General features: G+C 41.4%; 1 protein-coding gene across 4 annotated transcripts in view; it reads left to right on the forward strand.

Annotated features, from left to right (window-relative positions):
* il1rapl2 (interleukin 1 receptor accessory protein-like 2) overlaps positions 1-24,586 on the forward strand; it is a 364,876-nt gene that overhangs the window by 227,708 nt on the left and 112,582 nt on the right. For 3 of the 4 annotated variants that reach the window (XM_076103526.1, XM_076103528.1, XM_076103527.1), the window contains 2 exons: positions 2,348-2,517; positions 3,885-3,988. In XM_076103526.1, the coding sequence (XP_075959641.1) occupies positions 2,348-2,517; positions 3,885-3,988 (274 nt within the window). Of the gene's footprint in view, positions 1-2,347; positions 2,518-3,884; positions 3,989-12,317; positions 12,402-24,586 lie in introns of those variants that run through there. The other variant, XM_076103529.1, reaches the window with a different exon arrangement.

Consider the following 24,586-nt stretch of genomic DNA (forward strand, 5'->3'; position numbering starts at 1 on the left):
ACGCACGCGCGTGTGTGTGTGTGTGTGTGTTATCCTCTGTGTTGGGTGTTGAATGGACTGCACTCACACCTTCAATTTGTGTCAGCTCATTAATTTACAACCACAAAGTCAGGTGGGTCTATTCATTACTTAATTTTTAACACACACACATTTCTAACTCCATTCAAACCTCTCTCTCATACCCACCCACACTAACAAACACACACACACACACACACATTCCCATGCACGCAGTGAGTTATTATGACTCTCGTCCTCTGAATATCTGGCAACCTTATCAATGATTAAATGACTGCTGTTAAATACAGTGTGTGTGTGTGTGTGTGTGTGTGTGTGTTAGAGAAATAGACATGGATGAGTGCTAAATCATTTGAGAGTGAGAAATTGATTGTGTGTGCAATAAATCTGCTTAGGTGTGTGTGTGCGTGTGTGTGTGTGTTTGTACGTTAATACTAAATTAAATCCATCCTGCCTCTGTATGACTTAATGCATATTGCTAAATCTATAAATGTAACCAATTAAGCAGGCGTCCGTAAATCTCCGGATGTGACTGAACTCAACACAAATTACACTCGACACGTTTTAACTGTGTGCCCAAACGTGTGTGCGTCGACACAAAGCGGGAGCCACGGTAACAATCGACTTCTGGCTTTGGCAGAAACTCCACGAGGGGTGTAGCCTGTAGCCATATAAGGGTGGAAAACAATAGGCGGGGACCGCAGAGCTACTGTCGGCATACAATGCGTGTTCCCTACGAGAAGTAACTCCGCATTTTTTTTTGCGTGTTTTCTTTCAAAATCCAGCAAAATGTGTAATTTCCCGCTCGCTACGTGCATACAAGTTTATTTTGTCTTTTCAAAATAAACTTCCGACTCCACAGGATAACACAGTTAGGTTTAGTCTACAAAACTACGATTAATTAAAGATCGTCATTTTGGGTTTAAATAACTACGGAAGTGCCGTAACCCGAATAAGCAAGTTTTGCGACAAATAAATCAGCGTTGACCTGTTGTTATCACACCGACGAACAGCGGTGTCCTGCGCCAAAGGTCGCTATTTGTTAGTCAGCATTGCATTTGGCTACATATCATCATCTTTCTTTATATTCACATCAGGTTATAATGGGAGGAGCCCTGATGATTGTAAACTTGGTCTTAAGTGTTTATCATTATTAAAAAATAAAAGAGAGAGAATGCTATTGACAAAAAATGCACCATGCAGTAATAGCTAATTGGGTCATGTAGATTTTAGTTTTCTAAAAGAAGTTCTTGCATGCAATGGTGGAAGGTCCAGATGACGGTTCCTAAACTTTAACTCGACATTTTTACTTTCTGCTCAAGTCGCTCTTGTATAGAAATGACACCAGTGTGACATCTGTGTTGAGCTTCATCCTAACCGCACCCACTGTCTGAATGAATGATGAACTTCAAACTATCTACACTTATATGGTTATTTTTGGCACACATGCATCATGAAAAGTCCTGCTGCTCTGCTGTGGAGGTATTTTTTGGGGTAGATGAAAGAACCAGAGGCTTTACTGCTGCAGCGTGGCAGGCTCTAATTCACAGGGAAGGCATTGAGGCAAGTGTCTGGAGGCTTCATTTTAAACGGAATGCATCCATCTGAGCCCCAGACCACGAGAGGGGGAACAAAAGAGAGTCAGAGGACCAAAGGACAGAGAGAAGGAGCACAGAGGGAGAGGATGGACAGGGGGAGGAGGGAAGTCCATTTGGGAAAGCTCCTTGTCATTGACCTCTACGTCTCACCAGCTCCTACTTGTCTTCCATCTACAACTTGTTTTCTGTTTGTTACGGGTTGACAAAAAATAATTTGTCTCTCTTTTGATTCTTCTTCAATTAAGATGTTCAATTACGACGACTACACTTGCTTCTTTGTCACTCCCTCCAGTTATGCCTTTGACGTATACAGTACAGTTACATCTTCTACATGTATCTCTTTTAATCTGTTACCGTGTTTGCCCCTCTAACAGGCTCATGAAAAACACACATTTCTATCAAATTAATTCAATATTTGTTTTGCCTTGAAGGTGAACAAAATTAGCAAATAAAGCAGATAAAACAATATCCCTGTCTCTCTTTGTGTTTCTCTCTCATCACGCTTTCTCCCTGAAAAGCATGTTTTCTCTATAAAGAGTATTTTATAAACTGTTTTGATGACCGTTCATGTTTTGCTTTCTCACCCTGTTCTCTGCTTCCATCATTGTTTCTTCCCCCTGCAGTGGAGTTGGATCTGGAGTCAGTCCACAGTCCACTGTACAATGGTCTGTATACTTTATATCTGTCACCAAGTTCTGAATATGTGTCGGTCTGTTCCTCTCTGCTCGCAGTGGACGGATGCATAGACTGGTCGGTGGATCTGAAGGAGTACCACGTTCTGGCCGATGAACCTGTTCGGGTGAAATGTGCCTTGTTCTACAGCTACATCCGAACCAACTACACCATGGCAACCAGCGCCAAGCTGCGCCTCATCTGGTACAAGAACAAAGGAGATGCTGAGGTGAGACCACTTGGTATAAAAGCCCATGAGGTTGGAGGGTACAGAAGTCCAACCCTGGCTATCTTAAAGTGACAAGAATCAAGATTCAAATATGTCCTGCTTGTATTCGTTTCTATTTATTTAAATAGTTCGGATTAAAAGCAAAAAAGTCCAAACTATTGAATAAATAATGAATACTAATTACAGTATGTAATTAAATGTAAAGTAATGTAAAGAAAGTGAATACCCTTGAACAAACACTATTATAGCATGCATAGCCATGAAACAAAACCAGGACATTTCAGTAAGTCAGGGATTTATAACATATAATATTACAAATATGAACTCACTGGATGGTACGCAATCATCGGGAGACTTTGCAGTGACAGATAAAATAAAAAATAAAAGCACATGTCAGGCTGAAATAACAAATAAAACACGATTTATTCTGTCTGAGAGAAGTCTCCTCCATTAAAGACGACACAGAATATAAAATCAAAGAATTCGTCTTCACTCACAGTTTGAAGTGTTGTTCAGCAGCAGTGTGGTCTGGTGCTACCACTGGTGGTCGGAGACTATTTTTCCAAAATATTACTGTTTTATGGAAAAGGTGCTGGAAGTAGAATGCAAAATGTACGATGTTTTACCTACATTTGCAGATGAAGATTGAGGCTGTGAGGTTGGATTTGATTGATATCATGGTTTCAGCTGATAACAAAGGAAGTCTGGGTTTTCCAATGGAAGAACGGTTGGTAGGCTTCTTTATGGACTCTTCTCAGGGTCAACTATTATAACCAGTGAGCAGGATATGCTGTACCATAGAATTTACTGGAAATGTAAATTTCTTTTTAAATTAATAATTTATTTCTTAGCCTTCTCCCAAATCCATTCTGCATTCCGATTCTAAATATGTTTTAAAGTGGTCACACTGGAAAAGGACCCTTTAAGCAGTCCGTATGCGCACTACAAAAAAAACAATGTATCGAGTGTAAAAGTGTAAAAGTGTGAAGAATCTCTCTTTACTTTCTTTGGGTGTGCTCGTGTTTGAGTAATAGCCAATACACAGAAACTAGAGGGCCTGATAAATCATACTGTGCTCCCATGTGGTACAGTAAAGCTCTGTGCCCCTCCTCTCAGCACTGTGGTTTATATCTGAATGGTAAAACAGGATTTAGCTGGATTACATTTCGACCTGATGATACATGTAATATGCATCTCCTAATCCTATGGGTGCAATGCTATGCCCTTCTGCTCTACGGCATGTGTTTCTATTAACTACGTTAATACCAGAGACGGACTTCATGTCTCTGTACATAACACGCTTATATCTTGTGACAGTTATTGTTTTGTTATTGCTCTAACATTGTGCTTTGTGCTGTGCTCTGTAGGAGCCGATAATCTTCTCGGGTCACAGGCTGAGTAAAGAAGACGACTCCATCTGGTTCAGATCTGCTGAAATAGAAGACAATGGATTCTACACCTGTGTACTGAGGTACCTTCACACACATCTTGACTAATAACATGACGCTATCATGACTCCACCCTAAAGTGATTAAAACGTTTTTCTGTTACAGCCTAGATTCTCTAAGGAAGCACAGTTGAGGATTATATCTGCTCCAGCTGGATGCATTGATTATAAGTCTTTGTGAACATCGCTTCTCTCCCCTCATGGGAGCCGTAGGTCAAAGTGCACTGAGCGAAAACACCGGCTTTAATTAGAGGTTTTACTTCCAGCCACAGCACATTTGCTGCTTAAGACTAAATAATATACAGCGAGGATTTCGAGGAAGCTAAATCATATTGGCCCGACTCTGCCACTGAGCGGTGCTCTGTGAGTCGTCTCGGCAACGTGGGTTTCATCACACGGGAACAGCCGTCGAAAAGATTTCTGATTCCGAGTGTTGCGTCTGCACCCGTGGTGCTTCACTTTCATTGTGTTGGCAAATAGCAGCGCTATTTATGGGATGTTTGAAGAAAAGCAATGTGGCTTTTTGTTTGAAAATGCTCAGTATCCATGTGAGAGAAAACAAACGGCCCTTCGCCTCCTCAATACTTCAAAACACAGATGAGTCGTATTTCAAAAATAATAATATTCATCATCAACATTCTTATCATATTGACGGTCTTTTGATTCCCTAATATACAGATCAGTTAGTAATAATTAACCATTTAAGCGTTGACCAACAATGCACATTTTTACCAATTAATGCAATCAGTTAAGTAGTAATAAGAAATATCAATATGAAAGTAAAAATAAGTTGAGCAGAGGAGCTGCTAGTCACTTAAAGGAGAGCAGCAGGTCCACCTTAAAGGTAAGTCCACCTTAAAGGTGAGCCTGAGCTAAAAAAGAAGTGAGCTGTTGCTAACTTCAGCGCTGACCCGCTTCTTTTTAATCAGCAGGTGGCAAGCTGATCCGTCCATGAGGGTCGGCTATCGTTCAGAGAAAAATATGAAAAATTGCATCCCTAGCCATGACTTCATTGCATTTGTTGAGGTCTGTTCAAGAACATCAAGACATCTCTCCTGCCTCTAGGTATTGCAGGTGTGTGTGTGTGTGTGTGTGTGTGCATGTGCATATTTTTGTCCTGCTTTATGGAATGCTGCCAGTTTAGTAAATTGAATATTTACAATATGGCTGTTGGCACAACAGCAGAAACTGGCCTGAGTCCTATGTGGCCCTTTAGGGATGTGTGTGTGTGTGTGTGTGTGTGTGTGTGTGTGTGTGACAGTTTGTTTGATACTACGGTGGAGGTGGTGGTGGGGTATCAACTCGCTCACCAGTTGGCTTTGTAGCCCAGAACAAGGCTTACAGTGTTGTTTACCTGCAAGCGGATGGTGTGTGTGTGTGTGTGTGTGTGTGTGTGTGTGTGTGTGTGTGTGTGTGTGTGTGTGTGTGTGTGTGTGCATAATGAACTGAATTAAAATATGCCCTCTGAAAAGCAAATATTTTGCCTTCAGCAAATATCCATATAGGGACAAGTTCATAGCCCAGCTTATTGTGGGACCCTGTATGATGATATTTGTTGTGTCAATGTAATGAACAACCTTAAAAGAAAACTCAGCTTTTGTTTTTCAATTTGGCTTTTTTTAGGAGTTTATTTTAAGCCAGACTCAAAGACAAGCATTTGAAATAATCTATATTAAATGTAAATGTATTTTGGAGCTCCTGGTGGTTAGGACCTCACTGGCCTGAACTAGTGTCCCCCCTCAGGCTGTGGGACACCTACATCCATCCTCCTCCCTCCACCATACCATTCAGCTTTGTTTGTGTGTGATGCAGCCAAACGGGACTACAAACTGTATTTCGTTGTGCAACCATGCGATGTACAATAATAATGAATGCACTTTGATGTCCTCTGCATCCCGAGAAATGTTAATTAAGATTCATCAAAAATGACATAATTTGATCAAAATGACTCAAGGTCCATTTAATACATGTTTCATCCACACAGCCTGCATCAGTGGATGGAGTTTGGTCAGTTGTCATGGAGATAGCTCAGCTATCATCATTTTACCTAAGTACGGAACTGTCACATCTGTCACATGATGACAGATGATTGTATTTGGGAGAAAAAATAAGACAATGCGTAGTAGAGCATCTGATGACAACTGAGCTATCTCCATGACAACTGCTGATGAAGTCCATGAGATGTGGTCGAAAGCCCTTCAGGTCAGCTCTCAGGGTCAAGTTACATCCAAATAAAGCAGTTGAGATAATCTGACTGAAGCAATTACATTGGTGAGTATGTCATAACTGAGAGGGAAGATGAATGAAACTATGAAAGTAAAACCCAAAATGCAGATAACCTCAATTACTATTTAACCAAAGACGACATTTCAAGGGATTTTCTCTCTTGGTTTCACTCCTTCAATCATCTGACTTTGAAACTCCAGGGGGCTTTAACTTAAGTTGCACTAGAGGAACTACTAGATCCTGTTCCTCTCCCTCCTCTGCATACCTTCACCTCCACCTTCTCCGTCCCTTCATCTCACCAGCTGCCTCCAACTCCTTCACCTCTCCTCTGTCTCCTGTTTTCCTTCTTTGGCTCCTGTTCCATCTTCCTCCCTTACTCTCTCTCTCTCTTTCTCTCTCTCTCACTCCTCTTGTTTTCCCCTGTCTGCACCCGATTCTCTTTACCGCCCCTCATCGTCCTCCCTCTCATCCCCTCGTCCTCCCGCTCCTCTGCCTCTCCTCCCACCCCCTTTTTTCCTGCCAGAGCTTGACACCTATCCTCCTTAATAGGCTCTCTCACCACCCCTCTCTCTCTTTCTCTCTCTCTCTCTCTTTCTGTCTCCCCCTCGCTCGCTCAGCATGACAACCTAATTAGGGCTTGGTGTCTGTCATTGTCTCAGGGTCTGTTATTAACACACACACACACACATAGAGGCACAGCACCTCCTATCCTAGCGTGGAGCTACTAACTGGATCATATTAAATGACTAGAAGGTTGTATCTAGGATGTGTAGACGTGCACAGAGAAAGAGAGAATGTGCTTTTAAATGCATTCATTGCCCTCCATCTGATGCATATCGTTGATTCTCTGATGAATAAAGCTGCATGCGTTGCCCTTTATAAAGCCAGCTTTTTCACATTTTCCACCTGACTCTCAGTTCTGACTGATGCAAGGCGAAGTCGTGTTTACGCCTGAACCACTAAAAACATCACATTAATCTCATCTGCAGCCATTACCCGCCATAGGTTGATAAAACGGGTGCAATCTCTTGTAGAAATGTAACCATGTGTGGTTCCCTCACTTATCTCCATACGATGCCAAGGCTCAACCGTTATTCTTCTCTCCGATACGTCAGCCCTCCAGGCATCGGTGTGGGGTTTCACCTTCACACACACGCTGCCGACACATTGTGCAAATCACTACAAATGGTTTGCCTCGGTAACAGTCGGCATCAGTCAATTTTAGTGAGCAACGAGGTAAATAATAGAAGCGACCGGTATGGATGGTGAAGGAACAACATAGGAGGAGCCGAGGAGGCTGGTGAGTCTTACATTTCTCTTGTTGTATCACTATTTCACTACATATGAGTGATGCCTTTGTGGGATGCTTGCAGGGGGTAGAAAAACAAAACACCCAAATGACTGATAGCGTATGTGGACAGCAGCAAGTTGTTTTTTTGAGCCATAAACTGCACACATTGTAAAGTAGCTCAGAGTGTGTAATTAGCTATTAGCACTGTCCTGGAACGTAAGTAGGCGTTGGATGGTTTCGCAGAAGAAACTGTTGAATAAGAGATGCCTCTATAATAGGGAAGACAGCTCTCACTGTAACCCAGTGTTTGTGGCTGTTTAATGAATATTGCAACAGTTTGTCACACTCTTACAATCAACGCGGGGTCACTTTAACCTGCGTTTAGAGTTTCGGTGTGGAGCTCAGTGACAGCTAATAGGGAAGAAGAAGGATGGATTTTAGATTGGCAATGCATTACATTGGTAATTCTGCAATCAGAAAGGCAAAACAATCATTAAGTATGGCTGAAAAGTAAAAATAAATAGCTGTCACCTTTGGTTATGATTGATTGATGATTGACTGATATCTTTATTTCCATGTCATGAACGTGCCCAACCCTCATGGGTTTATAAGACAGCAAAATTACAGCTGCAGTGGACATATTCCATTAAGTTTCATTCAATTACAAAAGCACAGGGTACTTCACCGCTCGGTCTGAAACTAAATATTCTGCCTTCTCTCCCAGACCTTGCGAATAACATCTGCTACAAAAAAAAGGTTCCTTTCCTGAAGCGCAAGCTCAAGTTTTTCATAGCTATCCAGCAAACAAGAAATAAACATAAATGGAAGTGATTTTGCTAAAGAGTACATCCCTTATGTCCTCTTGGAAAGGACAGTAAACACATAAGTGCACCTCATTCTCCATTTCACCGAGCTCACACAGCGAACACATTCTGTCCTCTGGAGTGGAATTAAACTTACCGGCTAATAGTTATTCCAGAGTGTAACTGTGCACATAGGAATCTTTGTCTTTTGTTGAAGTTGTACTTCACATAAAGTTCAGCACTGTAGTTATTCTTTATGAGACAATAGGTGCTTAACTTTTGTTTACACCATGTACAGCATCAACAGACTCTATTGCACGAGAAACACTTTGGTCCTAATGTCCTGAGTGAAGCTTTAGTTGAAAACACTGCAGCTGTTCAATCTGTGGTTTTCAACGTATCCTCATACATGTATCCTCGTATGATATCTTACGAAATCGTACAACATTTTTGTGCGTTTTCTTAAGAAGAGAACACATGTCAATTTCCGTTGTTACGTGTAGTTTCAAAATAAACTTTGTCTTCACAAGAAACAACTCAGCTAGGTTGAGATGACAAAACTTCTTGGTTAGGTTTAGGAATAGATTTTGGTTTTACCTAGTTGTTTAAGCAACACAACTACTTAGATAGGTTGAAGAAAAGATCGTCGTTTGGGTTCAAATAGCTAGTGAAGTGGCGTTACTGAAGAACGCAAGTTACATGTCAAATAAATCAACGCTGACTTCTCGTTTTACACGGGGAATGAACAGTGGTCTCCTGGGTGAAAGATCCGCTTTTGTTTTTTGTGTTTATGTACGGATTATAGCGCATTCTTTTTTGTAGGTATAGCTACGAACGCTGGGAGAGACCAGCCTGGTGGTTGTACACTGCTGTGGCAAAGTTGTCTTATATCTAGTCTATATATGGTCTGGGTCAGAGGTAGCCAACACGGTGCCCGCAGGCACCTGGTCGCCCTGCAGGGGCCGCGTGAGTCGCCTGCAAGGCATGTTCTAAAAATAGCACTAGTATGAAGGCAAATCACTGTCACAATCCGAGAGTGCAAATAAGATCCACGGGCGCGCGTGTGTAGAGGCGTATATTACTTTGCCGAGTGCTTTCACATCACTCCGCGCAGAATATCTCTGCTCGCGCGAGCAAAATTGCAGCCTGCGAGGAGAAAACCAAGCTTTGCGCGCGAGGGACTATCACTGCTCTGCTGCTCGCAAAACTTTCACCTGCTCGCACACCAGTAGTTTTTCTTTTTGACACTAAGTGGGCGGACCCAGTCACCATTGTATAACTACATTTAATTGGTTACAAGTTCATGATTTGTTCAAACATGTTACAAAGGTATAGGTTAGTACTAACGAGACATGATATGAAGATATGACAGTTCATGATTTCCTAAAAAAATGTTAGAAGTGATCATTTGTACAAAAATATAACAGGTGGGATTTTGAACAAAATACACAATCATTGTTAATAATTGAGGAATAATTCACATTGACATGTGATCAGACAGTCTTTTCACATATATTATTATTATTATTATTAAAAGGTGATCAAACAAGTAGCCCTTCGTACTACTCAGTGCCTTTGAAGTAGCTCTCCGTTTCCTAAAGGTTGGTGACCCCTGGACTCTGGGTTATTTCAAAAGTAAACAGCAGCTGTTTCATACATGCTACGAATATGTTTCTCCTGCTGACGTTACTTGCGTGTTAACCCATGATGCTCGTTGACACAGACAGGTGATTTCTCACCAACTACAAGAGCTGTGGTTTCAGATCACTTCATTACTCTGGCCACACGTGTTATTCCATGTGTAATGTTGGCTAACCAGAGCCGACAGATGTCTATCAATGTAGTTAAAGAAAGGTTTTTGAGATGCAAAGTGACACATACAAATGTACCTCATTATTTTAGATAGTGGAGTGATGAGTTTTCTGCCCCTCTTCACTGCGCTAGTTTCATTTAAAACGGTTGTTCTCAAGTTATATTGTTTTCGGTTTTGTTTAACTCTATTTATTGTAAAGAGTTGTGTTTTACTCTGCTCTTTACAGATCTCCACTCTGTATCGTGATGTCATTCAAAACAGTATCACGGTAGTTCGTGAAATAGTTTAAAAAAAGGGAATCTAATCGTTTTGTGAACAGGGACACGAATTGTCAATTTTTTTTGTGTTGCTCAGAACTACTTTTTTATTTTGGGACGACATTACGTTAAAAACTAAAGTTAGTTTTAGGCAACAAAACCACTTAGTTAGGTTTTGGAAAAACAAAAGGACTGGGCTCAAAATCCCTATGTACAGTCAAGTTTTGGCAACAAAACCACGTAATTAGATTTAGGCAACACAGTTACTTAATTAGGTTTAAGAAGACTGTCACGAACATTAGGCTTAGGCAACAAAAGCACAAGCATTAAACCACAATGCGGTGCCGAAGCCCAGACTCAGGGTTGAAAGTCCTGTTTGTTGGATCCAACCATCTCTCCTCTCACCAACACAATAGTCTTTTCGGATGTTAAATACTACGTCACTGGCTCTGTAGTGAATGCCATGAAACAAAAGACAATCCGTGTCCATGTACACAAAACCAATAGATAGCAGTTTGTGACTCTCTGCCAATTTGTTCCAGACAATGCAGGCTAGGATAGAGTACTATAGTCATTTCCAATGTGAGGCAAATGATATGAAAGAAAACTGAACATCAGAAGAAGAATCAGAAGAAAAGCCTCAGCTGTATTCTGAAGTATACATTAGAACTCTGTTGGCCCAAGGCAGAATGATTGCCATTCACAGCCAGTATTGATCTTTTCCGTGACCTCTACAAAGAGGCCCAGGCCTCTTTAATTCATGCAGTATGCCCTGGGTCTGCCCCGAGCTTAGTAGCTGCTGGCAAATAATGTATCCTATTCTCTCTGAGGTCACCAACAAGCCCCTGGAGCACTCAGACATCCTGCCTTCCCTTTGCTGCAACCAAGAATATGAATCTAAAGACAAATATGAGCTGCTGGTGGATTCAACAACTGTTGAGCGCTGTCCAAAAACATCACAAACATGTGTTGCAATTTACATATTTCCAGTTTCAAAAAATGTGTAGCCTAGTTTCAGTCCTCTGAGACAATTTTGGGGATGGAGAAACAATCAAATATTCTGAGGTTCGTAGGCAGGATTAGGAACGGAAACATCATCTTCCTAGATAATTAGCTGCCTAGATACATCCCTGAAAATGGATATATCAACTTAGAGAAATATCAAGTATAAATCTGCAAATTGATTAGATCCTGAAAAACATAAAGTTTATTGTTTCTATCAACCTCTACTGCAGCTTCCACTTCCACCAAGAAGGAACATGGTGGACTTAGATTCATCAGGTGGCCAGAAACATGACTCCAAAATGATGCTAAAAGGTGATGATATGTCATATATTAGTTATAGTTATCTGTTAGTGGTTATATGCAGCCCCCAAACGGCCAAAAAAAACATTTATTGCAGGTTTAAAATGACGTCTTCCTGTTCTTCCTCAGTGTCCCCGTGTGCTGGCATGTGTTGTTTGTTTTATTTTAAACTACCACTTGGGAAAGCCAAAGTGGGACATTTACAAATCCTTTAATGTTCCCAAATTACATGTTTCTAGCATCTTTTCATGAAAAAACATTTTTTTCTATGAATGGTATACACACTTGAAAATCTCACTGGCATTCCTGTCGAAAGTATAACCCAGTGTAGAGGTGCTGTGAAAGACAAATTTACAAAAGAGTTTCCATTAACAGCTTTTCTCTTCTCCGAAATGTAGCAATTATTTGCTATTATCTTCTATTGAAAACACAAGATGAATCCTGGTTAAACCTTTATGGTTGTAGCTAGTAATTTTTTTTTACTTATCTTCTTTAATGGTTTTCTGTGGAACGAAATGCTGCAGGACAAATTGCTCCCCCCCCCCCCCCCCCCCCCCCCCAATCCTACAATGTTTATAATGCTTTATTCATTTCATAAGGGCTGCTTCATAAGGGCTGCTGCGATCTGTCTTTTACCTGTTGCTGTTCAAAACCCTGCAGATCCCCAGTGTCTATCGGAGTGTGTGGGTTTGTGCGAACCAGAGAGAGGGGGCCACCTGGAGACACTGTTATAAAACCAAAGGTGAACAGACGTTAAAGGTGGAATAACATTCTCTCTCAGGAGACCATAACTGTAAAATAACGTTGTCTGAGACACGAGGCGCGGCGAAAGAGAGATGTGTGCTGGGAGAAGGAGAAAGAAATGAAAGCAGGTAGGTGGGAAATGGAGAGAGAGGGAAGGGTAAAGAGAGAGTCAAGGAGAACGTTAAATTGGAGGGATGGGGAGAAAGGCTAAATAAACGGAGAGAAAAACAGGGGGGAGCTGAGAGAGAGTGGGAGGGGAAAGTAGAGAGAGAGAGGTGGAAGAGAAAAGAAAAGCAAGAATCCAATTTCTCTACAGGTATAAGGACCTCAGGAGGGCGAGAAGGCATGCTGTGACTGCCCAAGACCCTCTCTACATCCACTATGATTAGGTTACCAACACACACACACACACACACACACACATATCACTTAGAGCGAAATTGATACACACAGTGAGAGGTCTCAGTTTATTTTGTGAGACTGCAACACTGTGAGAAAGACTTTGCACCAAACCTATCTTGCAACACTCGACTATCTGTGCGAGTCGGGCAGAAAGAATCAAAAAGTCGGTGGGAACACAGACACACACACACACACACACACTCACATAGAGTAGAGGACGAAGAAAGAGAGGCAGAGGAGAAACCGAACAAAATAATGAGTGTTATATAGTGAACAAGGTAGCGTGAGATGAGAGATTTCATGCTTCTGGCTTTGCCCACTCGTCACTTCAAAACACTGCATTAGATGGAAATGTAACATGTTCTCTGTGGGGAGAAAGTGAGTGAGCTGGACCCTGGGATATGGTTTGTGAATTGGCTGGCTGGCTGGCTAACTGTGTGGGTGAGTGGTTGTTTCATTTGGTGACATCTTGGCCGGACATTTGGGCTGGTAGCGTCGTTGGCTGCTTGTTTTTTTTTGGCAGGGTGGCAGGCAGTTTTTCTGGATGTTTGACTTGATTGGTTGTTAGACTGGCTTGGTTTTGCTCTCTGGCTAATTGACTTGGTAAGCGGTAGCGCCGTCCTCACCAAGAAACACAAGCCTGGATGTTTGGTTTAAATGCTTAAAACTTGCCACATAGAGGCTGGAACGCCGACAATAAGCAGCAACGTCCCTGGTTGGAGTCTGATTGGGGGCCTATGCTGAATGTAATTCGTCATCTCTCACTCCCCTCGTTTCTGTAAAAGCTCGTTAGGAGCCAATTCAGAAACTTACGGACCTTAACTGCATATTCGATCGGGGGGCCAGGGTCTAAATTTGGTCCCTAAAGCATAGTTTATACTCGCCGTAGTGAAGCTGATGCGAGGTGCGCCAGAAAATCACATAATCACTGCCAGCGAGTGGGGCGTGCACCTTTACATTTTTGTAACTTGCCGTGCGTGATCATGTGACTGTCACAAATAGTTCACTGATAAAAACTTTACATTTCTAGGGATTATACAAAGAAGGCCCGTTCACTTTTAAATACTTTAGACACAGGAGGTCTTAAAAATCCTCATTTGTGTAAATATTTCACTGCAAATCAAATTGTTTACAGGATATTCAACCTTTGTTTCTTTACAATGTATGTAATACTTGACTTTTTTCTTTACAGGGCTTGTACAAAGGCAATAAAAGTAGTCTATGAATATGAGACATTAGTTTACAGATAATTACAATCCCTCCGCATTGTGGAGGTTGGTTTATGGCCTTTTCCAAATTACACCAACAGTATAGGCGTGTTTCTGGGTTACACTTGTAACTTGTTTTTACGTCCTGCACAGCACATAGAGTAGGCCTACAAAGGCCTCCGTACGTACTTTAGGCTTGCGTGCCATCTGTGGAAGCTCTCGTTACGGCGCCAAACGTGAGTATAAACAAAGCTTAAGCCACTGGTGCCAACAAATCCTTGCCCTTGTAGTAGTACTTCCTGATTGCCCAGGTACTATCGGATACACTTAAGCAAGCGCAGGTTAGGGATATCACAAGAACCGATAGTTTGGTTACCAAGCTGATGCCAAAATCCTGAAAACGTTGTTGTCTTTCTACTGTACTGTAGGTCAGGGTTCGAAAATAATGGCATACCGTCGTCCTGGGGTAAATAGAACATGTCCCTGATGATGCTACATTGTGAATAAATCTGTGTTGCAATCAGCAGGAGAAGAGCTAGTAACGTTAGCTGTTGGCAGCCGGTGGGAAGTTCAGTGCTGCTTAGCTAAACATCACAGCTAACAGCTAATGCACAGAGGTAGCGTTGAGATTTCAGTGCTTGACGAGGAACTTGAGGCTCATCAGGGATTCAAAATAACTTTGCACCAAACTGTAGTGTGTGTTGAAGTTCATGACATTTATTGCTTTATTTGTTTTTTATTGTGGTATTGCATTAGGTATCAATAAACATGGAATTTCGCTGATATTGGTACCAACTCCTGAACTTCTGGTTCTGTGACATACGTAGCGCCCTGTTAGGTCGACGGGTGGACCTTTTTTATCATCTTAAATGTATTATGTAGTTGGTTTCGAGTTCCAAAAAACAAGCTGTCAATGTGAACAGAGCGAACAAAAAAAAACACAAAACTTAATTTGCAATTGCATTCTGAGGCAAAAAATAAATATCCATAAACCACTTAGCATACTGTTGCTATTTTGGAGACAGACACTCTGGAGTCTGAAGTCTCCTTTGTATTCACCCCTACATCTCTCTGGTCTCCTTGGCGTCAGTTTGTTACATCCAACTCAATGAGCAGAGTCGCTCCACGGTAATAATGATGAGGACTGTGTTGCTGTTTATTTGGAAGTGAGAAGTGCATTACAAACGCAATTTTTAAATCCATTATCAGAGTAATTTCCCTTATCTTCACGGACGTGATGGAAATGCAAAAAGGAATGTGCGAAAATGACTTTTATTTCATAGTTTAGTTCTGTTTAGACTTTAGTTATTGTGCATCCAACCTTGTCCCTTAAAAGTTAGTTCCTTACTAATTAGGTTTCCCAGTTAGATTGTGTTGAGAAATAGCTGCCTGGATTAAATTGCTAAGTGAGTACTAAAACCTGAAAATGAGTCAGCATTCCTCGTCTCAAAGCCAATGAGTTTTGAATGTGTTTTGTTTAGATGCCTGATATAAAGTCTGTTGTTCTACGATATGAAATATGTTCGTAAATACATATCTAATATGAATTTGTGCAATGTTTATTCGAAAATATATATGAATAGTTTTTCACTACGGAGAGACATTTGTTTAAGGTAAAATGTTTTATTCAGTATGTTTCGTGACTACATTGGTGCCTTTGTGAGGGATACAAATCATGGCCAGATTGCACCATTGGAAAAAATAAAAAATAATTATTGCCTGACCACTCTTCATCGCACAACCTGGACACCAATTAATAAAGTAATGTTAATAATTTGTTCTCACCAGGACTCTTTATTACAGAGAAAATCAAATTAAATAAAACATCAACGACTATTTCACTGACATTTTGCATTGTCAGGGAAGCTTTCACTATATATATATATATATATATATATATATATATATATATCTAAAATGTAATGGAGACACGGCTGAACTCTGTTCAAAAAGGGGCCTATGTTGACATTTTCCTGAAGGGTGACTTTTTGTGGTGGTATGACTAATGACCGTCCTCTGTTAGAAATCAAGGCAGCGGTACAGTACAGTAGGCGGACACTTTTTGACCTCAGGGAGGAGTTCAAGATGGATGATTGGGCATATGAACTGGCTGATTTTTACACTGGGGACCATAACCCGCATCTGGTCTCTTAACAGTGTATTCTTTATGACCTTTTGGTATGGTTGTAATTTGTTTTGAATGGATGGAAGGAGATGACCTGTGCCAGTGCCCTTTACCTAACCCAATCTAACCTTAACCAAGTAGTTATAGCTGCATGAATTTATCCAAACCATAACCCCATCAAAAAATGCTCTTGTGGGTTATTATGGAAGGCACTGACAAGCAACCAATACACTGTCTCTCTCAGATGTTCCCCCTGTGGTACTGCTAGTAAGATACCTGTCTCTTTACATTAGAGGATGAATCTACTCTCTATGGACACTCACACACAAGAAACACACAGATAGTTGTAGCAAAGGGTGTTTCCTAATGCCAGCCCAATGTTTAACCTTCCTCCCTATCAGATTAACAGATGTGGAAGCAGGAGATAAAGAAGGAGAGCGGAAAGAGACAAAGAGATGAAGAGAAAGACAGGGAGTGAAAGACAAACTGACAACGGCGGTAGGAGAGTAAAACAGAGAAGCGGGGAGAGCAAAATGGGAGCAGAGAAGGAGAGAACGGTCATTTGAAGTTTCATTTGGCAGTCCTCTGTGACTTGGCAGCCGCTGATTCGGTATTCCTCTCTTGCCAACGTGAACCAACATGTGCCAGTGCATGCCAACTTGAGCCAATGCCTGCTGCCCTGGCCGGTCTTTAAAAAACGAAAAAGTAGGCCTTAGTTCTGACGCTTTGATGTTCAAGGGGTGCTAGGTTGCTCTGAAATGCAATCTGACTTGGTGGAGATATGGAGGGAAGGACTACGTCAGAGGAGAAAGGAGGGCAGAGCAGGTTGTGTGAAAACCAAGCAGCCTAAGGGTCAGTGCGAGTGAGTGCTACAAAGACTCCTCTGTGTAGCAAAGGTGGTGTTTTGATCCACACAACAACCATGCCTCTTGCCTAAGTGTCCTTCAGGAACACACTGACCAGCACGAAAGACATAGCGAGCATGATTTCACCCAAGAGATTTATACTCTTGGTAGAAGCTTTTGGCCAAAGCGATATACAACAGAGGTTCAATCCAAAGACTTCAGGAGTTACTGCTGCAACACTCGGCCTCATGTTCCACCTGAAAAAAGTGGCACGCGATGGATAAAGTAAATAATAGGAAGAGAGAGAGAGAGAGAGAGAAAGAGAGAGTTTATAGGGTGAGCATAGACTGAAAATAAGAAGTGGGCATAGTCACTGTGGAGGCAGCCCTTTTTTTTTTGGACTGCCGCTTTGAAGCCTTGAGTTCGGCATTTTGGCCGTCGCCATCTTGTTTTTTGTCCGTCACCATCGTGTCTTTTTTTGCAACAAGAAGAATTATAAAAAAAAAAACACGCTGTGAAATGAATACAGTTCTCAGATGAAAACATGGACAACTCCCAGACCGGACAACGCTGTGGTAGCGACCAGTCAACCACAGGGTAGCCACGCCCTAAAGGATGCTCTGCTTTATGGTCTGTTTGACTCTAAATGGACCATCATTTACTAAATAAACATCATGCAAGTTTCAGGAACTGTAGCATTGGCTTCATTTTCCACAGCCGCAGAATACTGCCTGAGGGCGAGCAAGTACTTTAAGTGATCATTGACGGCAGAGAGGAGTTCTGCTCACTGTCTAGTAACGAATGAATCCAAAAGTACTCCAAAGATTGAAATCAGTCATTAATGCTTTGCTGCCATTTTCCTTTATCAAAGAAACATGTAGTCTTCAGTTGGCAATCAGCTTGTTGACTTAAAATCTAGTAATTGTCTCTGAAATGTTCCATTGTCTACCTTGACATTTAAGTTTTATTTAATTTGCACTGTAGTAGGACTGCCATTGCTTGAGGACATGCAGCATTTAATTAATGGAATACATGTCAAAATTAATAGTTTTTCAAAACTGAAATTACAATTTTTTAGATATGTTAAAAATCAAATGTTCAAATATGGATCTGTCAGGGAGTCTATCAGGAAGCTACAGCCAATGAGAGCTCAACAGCACGGGTTGAGGGGAAACCTGGCAGAGTCAACTGTAGGTGTTGTAACATGGACCGAAGTTGGTGTTGTTGGATGCTCGCATGAATAAACTTAATGCATAACAATAGGGGTAGTAGTAAAGGTGTATGGAAACAGACCATTATGCGAACACATGCTCCGACGACAACATCAACATCCATGACTACACCCGTCTCACTTCTCACCTTTGCTTTTGTGACAAAAAGTAGTTTACCCCTTTGTCATCCGTCAGTCATGTAGTGCGAAAATCACAACAACTTCAAGACTCTTGATTACAAGACAGCAAGTCGTGCATTGTGAAGTTGGCTTTAAGGTAAACAAACTGATTTTAAGTATTCATTACAGTGAAAACACATACATATATAAACATGACTACACAAAGAAGTGTTGAACTTGAACAGTCCCACACAGGCACAGATTCACAGAGAATCAAGCTTGCACAAATTTCATTTCAAATACGGGCCTGGGGGTGAATGCACTTAGTCCTACACACAAACACACATTCAGTGAAGTCACCTTGGCCAGGTGACGCTGCTTTTCCCACAGACACATTGGCTGTCATGCTGCGCAACCCAAGCTAAACCCCACACTCTGTTTTTTTTACATTGCCACTCATTCATAACCTGCAGAAACAACAAAGAAAATAAAGGTAGTTGTCCATTTGACCTCACACCGTTGACTATAATACTTCTTAAGTGTTCTCAGTGGAAGAGCAGGGTCGTCCTTCAATCAGAGGATCGGCAGTTCGATCCCCAGCTCTGCTAGTTAATGTCAATGTGTCCTTGGGCAAGACACTTAACCCCAGATTGCTCCAGTAGGCTGTTCCTGCGGTATATGAATGGTTAGTTAGAGTCCTGGGCAGGCGGCGCCTTGCATGGTAGCTCCTGCCATAAGTGTTTGAATGGGTGTGAATGATGACATGTAGTGTTAAAGAGCTTTGAGTGGTCGGAAGACTAGAAAAAGCACTATACAAGTACAGTCCATTTACCCTTTTTATGGTTATCCTAAGTCCCAGAGTTTTGCTTAACACTTGTTCATTTAAGAGGACAGGGTTGTGGAATCAGTAAGCGGTGCAACTTAACAACCAGGCTAAATTACAAACAGGGCAAAGTGACAGCGCTTCTCTGCTTGTAAGAAAAGTCTGGTTGTATAGAAGTCTATGAGAAAATGACTCTACTTCTCTCTTGATTTATTACCTCAGTAAACATTGTAAACATGAGTTTATGGTCTCAATCTCTAGTTTCAAGTCTTCTTCAATACAGCATGATGTTCATTTAGTAAATGATGGTCCAACACGTGTTTCCCACTTGGTCCTTACGGCAGATGTATGCTGAGAACGCTCAGTAGTGCAAATCGGTTTGACCATACTATATATTCGATAACCTACCGGCACAAACAAAAAGAGACTGTGTGAATATAATTGATATATATTAAAATATATAATGTACGTGAGTAAAGTCATCATTTAAATCCATGACGTCTGAGGTGTACAGTGTCCATAGGGACACTGGTAAGGTTGTTGCTTATCAGTCGTGACACATATTGACCTGCGCTTCACAGGTCGGGGTTGCTGACCTTTTACATAACGGAATACATGCATAGATCTGCCCTCTTATACACACTTGACCCCACGTGGGTCCCTGAGCAGGGTGGTTGCTGCGTCGAACAGTTCTCTATAGTAACTATAATTATAAAAAGACTGAAATTATTTCCACTTGCAGCTCAAGAGTTTTTCAATTTGTTAATGACTGAGAAGGACTGAGAAGGAAAATTGGTCCTTCCGTCCATTAGCTCAAAACGCCTATCCTTGGGGGTGGCCGGGTGGAGGAAATCACCGCTGTCATTGGTCGAGAAGCGGGGTTCACCCTGTACAAGTTACCCAGTTAGTCACAGGGCTGACACATAACCAGTCACACTCACAATCACATAGAGACAATTCAGAATCACCAGTTAACCCAACCTGATAGAAAAACCAGAACACCACCCTCTTGCTGTGCGGTGACAGTGCTAACCACTGTGCTGCTACTCATGTAGAGCATCATTAAAACCCCACTGATGCTCCACAGCTTTTTCATTGCTGCCATTTGGTGGAAAGTGTGGAAACTAAACATTGAACAAAACTTTGCACAAGCAGAATTTAAGACCTCACAGCTTGTGTGCATGCATCCTTATTTAGACGCATGTGTGTTCAGATCTTTGCATGTGTGTGTGTGTGTGTGTGTGAAAGTCTCAGCATGCGCAGGTGTCTGCGCTCCCTCTCGCTGCCAGTTAGTTAGATTGATAGTCAAATTAATCCGCAGCTCCGTCCAGGTATAAACACGTTGCCTGCTGGCCAGGATATATCCCCCTCTATTAGCGCCATAATTCAACGCACCCTCTAGCTGCCTGCCCCAATCATGGGAGGGTAATTGCAGGGAGGGTGCGCTTGATTTATTGATGAGGAGGATATGGCGGATTACAGGTTGATTTGGAGATTAATTCATGGCTCATTTTGCATTTTATGTAATTGGAATTTGTGGTTGTTTTTTTTCCCCTCAGAGCAAAAGCACAAACACACACACAAACACACACACACACACACACACACACACACACACACACACACACAAAGATGAAATATAAGCAGTCAGCCAAAGTGCAGAGCGCCTGGAGTTGTGCTGTAGGAGTGATGCTGCTCTGCCCGGGGACACTTTGGAAGTGATGGTGGACACAGTAGCAGATGAACAGCAATCCCATCAAATTCTGATCAAAGAGCAATGACGGAAAGAAAAAAGTCACGATAGCCTCACTACATATGCTGTCTGTGTGCCAGTACGATAGCCTCAAACGCTACTTACTTTCAACTCGCACATGAACTTCTGAGACGAAGACTGCGAGGAATGGAGGGGAAACTAATCCAATTAGCGGACCGTCATAATTTGTAGTAAAGAATTTGTTGCATGCTTTTGAAGCTGTAAATTGTGAAATTCATTTTACAACATGTAATGCGATTTTAAGTAGTTTTATTTGCTTCCTTTTCAGTTGCCAGTTGCATTGATTGATGTTTTTGCTCTCACCTGACATCTGCTTCAGCATGGCGACACATTCCTCATTCGTGTTAATAGATAAACACACACACACACACACACACACACACATGCAGATAATATGCACATAGCAGAAACCCTGATATCCCATGCTTTATTCATAGCTGTCTTCGAATGCAAATACAGATGACCCAACTGTACCCTTTCTCAGCCATGTTACAAAATAACAAGCCACACCCAGCAGAACACACACACGTACGTTTGTTTGTGTGCGTGTTTGTGTGCGTGTTTGTGTGTGTGTGTGTGTGTGTGTGTATGTGGTGTACCAGACTTGAGCTTAACTTTAAAATTGCTGATAACAAAAGGGTTATGAATGTCAGCCACTCACATTAGACAGAGAATGGCATCCACAAATCTTTCCTTTCACCTTTTAAATCTCTTTTTTCACCTCATCCATTTCCAGGAGGACAGGACACAGCTTTACTGGACAGCTTTTTACTAGCATTAAATTGTCAAATCAGGCCAAATTTATTTGTGAGGCATGTTTGCCAAAACAGGTTTGTTACCTATCCCGCGAGTCCTGCACAGAGCAGCAGAGGACACACATTTAGAAGACCATGAGAGATAGTGGTGCAACCCATCATCAAACCCAAAGGGTCAGATTGTATCACGGATCAGATCAGCACAAAAGAAAAGAGGGAGCAAATAGAACTTCTAGAGATCCCTGATCACATGTTTTGCCGCTGATATTAATTGCTGATCATTGATAATCCATAGATTGGCAGATACAGATCCCTTTGTTTGATTATAGAGCTGGTCTACAAGGCTACAGACTATTAATTTTTTTGTCACTGTCCCAAAAAATCATTTTAACTGCTCTGAAGTCAGTGTAAACTATCAAATATTCTAAATTGTATCATTTTACTTTGTTGTAGTAATTCAGTGTTTTTTTCCTTTTAGAATACACATTTTTTTAAGTTTCTCACCAGCACTACATTTTAAGAGATTACATGTGAACACATCTTAATAACGTTATAATTCACCTTCGCCCATTACTCATTTTTACTGAACAGAGCTTGAACGCATCATAATGTAACTGAACGGGACTTTGTTCGTTAGCCGTTAGCGGTGCTGCTAACGTTGCTAGCTCTCCTGTCATTTTAAACACGGATTGGTTCTTTACAATGTAACATTATCAGAGGTCGGAGACTAGTAAAGCATAAATGATGTCCTGATCACATATTTTACTGAATATTGATGGATAACGATCGTCAATAAAACTTTACACTACGATGGTTAACGTTAAACTGTGTAATTAATCCGGGGTTCACATGGGTGCCGAACCGTGAGGGGGGGGATCGGTATACGGATGGACAATGGTCCGTTACTCCACAAATGAGAGATCTTGTCACCTTTTGGCGAAATTTGCAACTTCGAATCCAAAATCCGCCAGCTATGTGATTTGTGCAGATCAGATGAGGGTTTTTTTAATTGAGGGGATGGGGTGGTGCGCATTTCAGGGCCAAGAAGCAGCTCTCCTTCCGCCCGGAAACATTTACCCGTTCGCAGCATATGCTGAGGTTAGCGCAACAAGCCCATTGGTGTGCGAGTCAGTCACACTATGGCAAGTGCAAATGAAACGCCTACGCTGAAAGAACCGCCTGTGACTTCAACAGCGAGACAGAGACGTAGTTGAAGACGGGGTGTCACTGTTGATCCTGGAGGGTTTGTGTATGGGAACACATCCAACATGTGTAACGCACAAACGACTGCATCACCCAGATGTGCCGATCACCAAGACGAATAAGAAACAAACTCCTCTTCATCTGCACCTGCATCTTTGTCACCTTTTTTACCCCCTTGCATGCCTGAAATATGTCACAAGAAGTAATTTTACAACAACGCTACGATGCGCAAATGGAGTGTGGCTTATATTGTTAACACTTTCATTCATTAACTAGTGAGTTAAATGAAGTTGAAGTACGAGTTTGACACATTGGGAAATACACACAATCACTTTGTTGCAGCGAGATGGGTGAGAAAATCAGTACCGCTCTTGTGTCTGACTGCTACTAATTAAGCTACAGCAACTAGCCGCCTAGCTTAGCTTAGCATAAAGGGGAAAAAAGCTTGCCTATACCAGCACATTATTACTCACTTATTAACATGTTGTATCTGGGATGAGAAATAGTCCCACACGTCCTAAAAGTTTAGGCAGAAAACTATACTGCACAATTCCAACCATACTAAAAGCATCTGGCTGTGCCACCTGTCAGTGAAAGCAGGGCTCTCAGCCTGAAAAATATATAGCAAGGAGCCCCTTTGTTTGCTAATTGAGTAAACAGACCCTTTTAATATTTTTTTTGTGGATGCAATAATCCTATTATCACGACTTATCTCTCAATTACACAGTAATACATACTTTTCCGACCGGTAGTGGAAAGCCTTGGTAGATGTTGTTGTAAAACAGATTAGACTGCCAATAACGTGGACATGTGTCCCATGCATGATCCTGATAAACACTAGCGCTGTCAAAAATGCTTTGTTGGCCTGCAAAGTGTGCACATCTCATGAGAATGAAATATCCTGAGGCTGGGAAATGCAAACACATCTTTAATAGGATCAAGATGAACCATAAACACCATCCCTGAACAATCTAATCTGTAGCACTACATTAACTCTGTTATTCAGCATTTCGAGATCTTTGCCACATTAATGTTCCTCTTGAAGTATTAATTCACATTGGCAGCTGTCTTCAGGGCTGGAATGTTCCATTAACAGCTTTTATCTTCAGAGAGATTCAGGGGAGATCATAATTGTAATACTTTTCATAGAATTTAACCTCAAACACCAATTCCTGGCAGTAGAAAACTTAAAGGTTAAACCAACTCGGTTCTCTAGTTCTAAATAATACATTCACATATATTTCTTGTCCACTCACTTAGCATCTATTAGTCATTCCCCACAAAGGTTGGCACAGATATGAAAATACAAAGATAATTCACAAGATTTCTAGTGCAAAATCTCAAAAGTAGTAGTTTGACATTTTGGAAAAAGTTGGATGAGAAGATTCTTACTAGAAGACTACAGTAAGCTTGTTAGCTTAGCGTTAAAACTGGAGACATAGTTAACATGCTAGCCGTGTCTAGCCTTGTCGTCACCGTGATTCGTCTTCAGGAAATCACCGCTACTGTTACATAGCCCCCCATAAAATCCTTACTCGTCGTTTATACATTTGCAGATGTTGATACCTTTGGACTGAGCTAAGCTAGCTGTTTCCTTTTAGGTTAGATAAGATAACCTTCTGGTTGCAGCAACTGCTTTGTAGGCGTAGTATAAAAGTCATGAAAGTGGTGATCCTCTCATCTAATTTTAAAAAAAAGTGTACTTCCAAAATGTCAAA

Source organism: Anarhichas minor, unplaced genomic scaffold (genome assembly GCF_050575085.1).
Source record: "Anarhichas minor isolate MPS153535 unplaced genomic scaffold, ASM5057508v1 ptg000028l, whole genome shotgun sequence".
NCBI classification, from domain to species: domain Eukaryota; kingdom Metazoa; phylum Chordata; class Actinopteri; order Perciformes; family Anarhichadidae; genus Anarhichas; species Anarhichas minor.